Source organism: Falco cherrug, chromosome W, assembly GCF_023634085.1.
Source record: "Falco cherrug isolate bFalChe1 chromosome W, bFalChe1.pri, whole genome shotgun sequence".
NCBI lineage: Eukaryota > Metazoa > Chordata > Aves > Falconiformes > Falconidae > Falco > Falco cherrug.
In genome coordinates, this window is record NC_073719.1 from 2,725,573 (window position 1) to 2,732,970 (window position 7,398).

Consider the following 7,398-nt stretch of genomic DNA (forward strand, 5'->3'; position numbering starts at 1 on the left):
AAGACCTTGTGAAAGTGTTAAAGTATTGGGGTGAGTTTGTACAAACCCCCGTACCCCCTCGAAGGTGCGGCTGAGTCCTGCTGGACACATGGCAGGGTGTTTGCTGTTTGCCTGCAAAAGCATGATATGTAAGAACACAGACTTAAAGCAACAAGGAGCAGATTTGCATTCAGGGTAAGAAAGAGTTAAAACAGAAGTGCTGTTGCAGAGGCAGGCTTGTGTAACCTGCAGAGCAGGAAGAGCATCTCCTGCCCCGAACCCTTCTGCTGGTAAGGAGGAGGGAGTTGCTATTGCTGACAATTGAGCAGAAGAACCTGACAATGTCACCCCAATTGCTGCAGCATTTGCAGTACAACAGGACCGGTAACGGCCCCTCTAGGGCAGGGAATGGGTATGAGGAGAATAAAGGTGAATCTTTGATGGGAAATTTAGATGTTTGAAAGTTGGTTATGAAAGATTTGTCAGGATGATCTAATAGGACTAGATAAAGGTTCGAGTTACTAGGTAAGCATGATTAAAACTTCAGCAAAAAAAAAATGTTACAGTTGTGGGAGCTGCTGGCCACCAGGAAAACATCCTGAAGCCTTTAAAGTACAAACTAAGAAAACAAATAAGAATGCCAAATTCACCAAAATCTTTGTTGGTGACGTGCGGAATTAGACTCTATAACTCGAAAGTTGTAAAGTAGGTATGTTTATTGCGCGCAGATGCACGGGGTATCGCTCCTCCACAAGCGTGCATACCCGAAGTGACGATCCATCTCACATTTATACAATGAACAAATGAATATTCAATTAACGCCTATACATATTCGTTACCTAAACCCCGCTTCGTATGTTAATTAGCTTATCAGTCCTTTGCCTGGAATGTGGTGGTCTTGCAGGTTTGTAGGTGATTCATGTCCTTGTGACCATCTGATCTTCTTCAGCAAGGAAACTTAGCACTCCCTCCCTCTGGATAGCATTTGAATGTCTCTCATCTTTTCTCATTCTCTTTTAAATAGCCCCTTTGTTAGAGGAGGAGGGGCAGGCGTCTCCTCAAAACTGTAGTTGTCACCGCACCCATGACTAGTCACCATACCCACATTCCTTAAGCAGACATATACAATCACAATCGATGTCCATTATCCCCATTTCACACTATTTCTCCATATCATCCCCTCTTTTCTATTAAATTAAGTAAATTCTTTTACTTAAGCAGTCTTCCCGAATGATATAAAGCATCATACATAAGTGTTACCCTTTTAAACATTCTCCAAACCCACAAATATAACATAATGGTAAGTATTAAGGAAATTCCTAAACTGATCAATAAGATCACAATGGGGTGTACCATAGTGTTAAGAATTCCTGTTGCAGAAGGTGACCAGCCAAAGAGAGTATCCCACCACTTATGGTTTCCATCCTGTTCTACCTTTTTAAAACTTTCTTGATCCCCTCTACATCATGATGGATCATAAGAAGAGTTTCGTGTCCCTTTTCTTTGGTTTCTTCCAGTATACGTTGTAAATCTGCATGTTTTAATAGTTCTTTTATACTGCTTATATTTAGTCCTATGGGGGTAGGAATTATTATCTGTGATAGGGTAAAGTTGGATTTTAAGAATTGATGAGACACTACTGGGGCTGAGTAACTAAAATCGCATCCTGTGATAGTAGTAAAATTACAAATACAATAATTTGAATACTGTGCAGTCTCCTTTACCTCCCCATCTATGGTTATTGTGTTACACTTAGTTCTCAAACACGCACATCCCTTCCCTGCATATATAATTACTGTTTTCAAGTTTGCATTTGGTCGGGCCTCGAAATGACATATTTTCTGATCTGTATCTAAACAAGTATCCTGAGCCATGATAGTATTGCTTTCACAGAGGAAGCCCTGCTGTTCTCGCATAATACAAGATTCTAAATCTACTGTTTGCCACTTGTCACCTATCTTTCTGGCCCATGTTCTATGTTCAAAAGGGTATAGGAGCACCCCATTATGGTTAATTCCAAGGGCTACAATGGGGTGTATGGTAATTATTACTGCATTATGTATGGTTAATACAAAAGCTGTGATGGTGTGTGTGTTGGGGTCGTAGGTAAAGTTCACCATATTCCACCATGACTGGAGTTTTCTTTCTACCTCCGTAGCATTGTCCCAAACCATCTTTCGAATTTCCGTAGGAAATATGCCTTCCTCTCCTTCTCTTATTATGGATGCAGCTATTGATTGCATCCACATTTGGGCTTGGATACAACTTAGAGCCAGGGCGACGTCATCCTGTAAACCACCTAATGCCTTAGTGATGAGTTGATGATCTTCCATGTTTATTTGTTCCCACCTGGGGAGTACCTTCGATATCAACCATTGGTGCGCCCCTAATGCCAATAATGAAGATTTTAGTGGTTGTTGTAGTTTTGATAGATCGGCCGTGGTGGCGGCTAGTTTATTCATTATCACCTCTGAGTCTATGGAATTTAATACTCCGAGTCCTGTTCCCAACATTCCAGTTACATCTCTCACTATTCTGTTTCGATAAATATTTCCCCTTTTTCTTAACCAAGTTGTCCATCCCTCATAAGAGGTTCGTAAGAAGGGGGAACAGGATGGCTTAACATCAGAAACATTGACTTGTATTTTTAACTCTATTCTTTTAAGAGACCATTCTGGGTTAAACAACATTTGTTGCTGACCTGTATTTCTGATTACATATGGTCCAATTGTATAAATTTTTGGATCTGGTTTAGTTAATTTAAGATCAAGCGTTAATGGGGTTGTTGTAACTGTGGTGGTGGTAGGAACAGTGGTTAGCATGATTGTTATTTTGATCTTATAAGTCAGAGCTGTTCTTGGGGATTCCTTTCCTAGGCATATTATAAAGATGGGCTCGGTTAAGGTAAAATTGTGCCAACATTCCCGTGAATTAAAGCACATGGTTGTATTTAGAAGGGCAAATTCCTTATCTACCTTTCTGACATTAATCAGGGTGTCTCCCGAAATCTTGGTGTTATCCTTTTCATTATATGTTTGACACCCTACTTTTATCCTATCTCCTAATTTTCCCCATAATCGGTCGACTTTGTGTACATCCTCCCGATCCCATTGATTCCTTTGGTACACCTCATTTTCAGAAAAAAACACCATAGCTAGTTTTGTCTTTGAGTCCACCTTTCCCATTATTCCAGTGTGTTTTTTCTGGGCATGATTCCAAGGCCAGTTATCAGGCTCTTGGTTGTAGGCAAGAGAGAGGGTACAAAAAACCACAAATGGTTTAAACCCACTATTGATCATTTTAAGAATCTAAACGTTCCTCATATATACATATAAAATCTGTTTTGATCAAAAATATCTTTGTTTGAGTTGGGGCTTACTGATAACAAGTTGGGCAAGACTGGCCACTGGCTCAGTCCCAGACTCTTTTGTTCTATATTGTTTGTTGTGGTGCCCTTCCCATATGGTGCATCCGCAACCGCTCAGGTTCACTTACTTGCCACCCACATTGTTCCCATTTGTCCGAGTAAATTTGAGTTTCAGTTCTTTTTTATCTGGGGTTACTTTCCACGAAGTTGCAGGGGCTTTCTTAATCCGGGTATGGTGAATCCAAGAATTCTGTCCCTCAGCCTTGATTGCAGTGTAGGTGGTGAGTAGGACTTGAAAAGGTCCGGTCCACTGTGGTTCCAGGGTTTTATCTGCAAAACACTTAACGTATACATAGTCTCCTGGTTGTATATCGTGAACAGGTCCATCCAGACCCCTACTGCGTGTTCCCATCACATGCTTCTCAATTCTTATTAATTGTTTGTTTAGTGCCACCATATAGGAAGTCACTGTTTCTTCACCAGTCTGTGAGGACATCCCCTTTTGTACCCCATAGGGTCGTCCATATAAAATTTCAAATGGGCTAAGCCCCTCTCTTGCTCTCGGTCTAGTTCGAATTCGTGTAAGAGCTAATGGCAAAGACTGGGGCCAAGTTAGATTTGTTTCTTGGCCTAACTTGACAATCTGTTGTTTGATTAGATGATTCATCTTTTCCACCTGGCCACTCGATTGTGGTCGGTATGGGGTATGTAATTGCCAATCTATTCCTAGATGGTGGCTGATCTGTTGCACCATTCTGGACACAAAATGTGGTCCTCTATCCGAGGACATTACCGCTGGGACTCCAAACCTAGGTATTATCTCTTGGAGTAGTATTTTGGTCACTTCCCGGGCTTTAGCAGTTCGGCACGGGAAGGCTTCTGGCCAACCTGAAAAGGTATCTGTTAGTACCAATAAATATCGATACCCCCCTTTTCTAGGAAGTTCCGAGAAATCGATCTGCCAATGTTGCCCAGGAACATTTCCTCTCCCAATTTTTCCCAACTTTGGCCCCTTGGTAATCTTAGGATTAGTCTGGAGACAAAGATCACATTGTTGGGTTACTTGTCTAATAGTAGTATACAAATTTCGTGCTATTATGTTTTTAGTGAGATCCTTATATAGAGCTTCTGCCCCCCAGTGCCTTTTTCTACTGCCCTGACTGCTGACCATACCATGTAGGAAGGAATCACTATTCTCCCATGTGAGATTATAGCCCACCCTTCGTCATTATATGATCCCTTTAGGTCAGAAATCAGTTTGCGATCTTCTTTAGTATAGTCTGGTTTACCTTCTAGAGATATTTGTCCATCGGGTATTAGCGCACCCTCTACCTTGATTGCTTTTCTGGCTGCCTGTTTTGCTTCCCTGTCCGCCAGTTCATTTCCTCTTTCCAATTCTGTGCTCACTTTCTGGTGTGCCTTAATGTGCATAATTGCCACCCTTTCAGGAAGCTGGACCGCATTTAGGAGTTTCAAAATTTCTTCCGCATGTTTGATGATTTTTCCTTGGGAGTTTAACAGTCCCCTTTCTTTCCATATTGCTCCATGAGCATGTACCACTCCAAAGGCATATTTAGAATCAGTCCAAATATTTATAGGTTTTCCCCGAGCTCTCTCCAGAGCTCGAGTAAGGGCTATGATTTCAGCCTTCTGTGCCGAAGTGTCAGCCGGTAGCGGCCCCGATTCTATCACTTCTTCAGAGGTTGTAACAGCATATCCGGAATGTCGCTTTCCATTCAGCATATAGCTGCTCCCATCCGTAAACCAATGTTCAGCTCCATTAATAGGAACATCCTTGAGATCTGTCCGACTAGAATAAGTGGCTTCGATTGTTTCTAGACAGTCATGATCGACTGATTCTCCAATATTCCCATTAAGAAATGAGGCCGGATTGACGATGTTTGTAGTCACGATCTCAACATCATCTTGTTCCACCATTATGGCCTGGTATTTTAGGAATCTCTGTGGGGAGAGCCAATGCCCCCCTTTTGTTTCAAGGACTGCAGACACTGTGTGGGATACTAAGACAGTCATTTTCTGGCCCAGGGTAAACTTCCGGGCCTCTTGGATGTTTAGGATGACGGCTGCTACTGCTCTCAGGCAACCAGGCCATTCTTTTGCAGTGGCATCCAGCTGTTTAGAGAAGTATGCCACTGCCCGTCTGTATGGTCCCAAATCTTGTGCCAGTATTCCTAATGCCATTCCCTGTTTCTCATGGGAAAATAGGAAAAATGGCTTACTCACATCAGGAAGTCCTAGTGCTGGTGCCGACATCAAGGCTTTCTTCAGTTCATGGAAAGCTCTGTCTGATTCAGCATCCCACTGAAGATCCTTCTGATTAGCTGCTATCAGGGAATATAATGGTTTAACAAGCAAGCCATAATTACATATCCAAAGCCGGCACCATCCTGTCATTCCCAGAAATGTCTGCAGTTCCTTTACAGTTCGTGGTCGGGGGGCTTGGCATATGGCTTCTTTTCAGGCCTTCCCCAGGACCCGTTGTCCGGCACTGATCTCGTACCCTAGGTATGTGACCTGTTGTAACACCACCTGTGCCTTCTTCTTAGAAACTCGATATCCTTGTAGTCCCAGAAAGTTCAGCAGACTCACAGTCCAAATAATACAAGATTCTTCGGTTCTGGTTGCAATAAGAAGATCGTCTACATATTGTAACACTTTCCCTTCTTCTGACGGTGGTTCCCATAACTCCAAATCCTTTGCTAATTGGTTTCCAAAAATTGTGGGGCTATTTTTAAACCCCTGTGGCAACACCGTCCATGTGAGCTGGGTCTTTCGACCGCTACTGGGATTTTCCCATTCAAAAGCAAAAATTCTTTGGCTGGCTTCATGGAGAGGGAGGCAAAAGAAGGCATCTTTTAAGTCTAAAACTGTGAACCAAGCTAGGTCAGGTGTCAGGGTGGTTAGTAAGGTATAGGGGTTAGCTACTACAGGATACAGATCCTCTGTTATTTTGTTAATGGCCCTTAAATCTTGAACTATCCTATAAGACCCATCAGGTTTTTTAACTGGGAGGATAGGTGTGTTAAATTCTGACTCACATTCTTTTAGTAGTTTTAGTTCTATGAATCGCTCTATGTTTGGACGAATTCCTTCCCTATCTTCCCTTTTCAGTGGGTATTGTTTAATTCTTACCGCACTCTGTCCTTCCTTCAATTTTACTATTACAGGTGATGCATTCTTGGCACGTCCCGGTATGTCAATTGCCCATACTCCGGGATATACCTGATCAATAATTCTGGTATCAATTTCCCTTTTTATAGGAGTATTGGCCAGAGATAGGCTCATAACCTGTATGTATTGATGATTATTTACCTCCAGAGTAACTTCCCCTTTTTAAAATTTGATTGTTGCCTCCAATTGTTCTAATAAGTCCCTACCAAGAAGGGCCTTTGGGGAATTTGGCATAAATAGGAATTTATGGATCCCCATCTGTTTTCCCAACTTATATTTTAAAGGTTTACAAAAATAAGCCTTTTCAGTTTGGCCAGTTGCACCTTTTACTGAAACATAATCATTTCCCAAAGGCATTAAAGCCTGGTTCAAAACCGAATAGGTGGCTCCTGTGTCTACTAAAAATTCCACCTCCTCCTGTTCTTCTCCTAATTTTAATTTTATTAATGGGTCGGCTAGTCAATTTTCTTCTTCCATGTGAGCTATTGTTTTCCCTTGATTATTGCGCCATTTAGTGTTTTCTTGATGTCTGCGTTCAGGGCATTCGTTTTTCCAGTGTCCTGTCCTTTTGCATATTGCACACTGATTCCTACCCAGGGGTGTCAGCCCACGCCTTGATTTAACTTTAGATTTTTGATTCTCATTTTCTCTTACTACTGCTAATATTTTCTTTTGGTCCTGCTTGTAACCTTCTTCTCGATTACTAAATATTCTCCATGCTTCCTCTACTAATTTTTCCAAGTCTCTATTTTCAGGAGGTCTCAATTTTTGCAACTTGCGCCTAATATCCCCTTGTGATTGTCCTAAAAAGAGGGATATTAGTTGCTGTGCGCCTACCTCTGAATTTGGGTCCAGAGACG

The 7,398-nt window shown here is 41.9% G+C and overlaps 1 protein-coding gene across 1 annotated transcript; it reads right to left on the bottom strand.

Moving 5' to 3' along the window:
* Positions 1-2,347: 2,347 nt before the first annotated feature.
* Positions 2,348-6,997, bottom strand: LOC129734612 (uncharacterized; the record flags this gene model as incomplete). The annotated part of the gene is given in 3 exon segments (XM_055698244.1): positions 2,348-2,365; positions 3,801-4,438; positions 4,489-6,997. Coding segments are annotated over 3 exon segments (3,165 nt in total), but the record flags the coding sequence as incomplete, so codon positions are not given.
* Between the last annotated feature and the right edge of the window lie 401 nt (positions 6,998-7,398).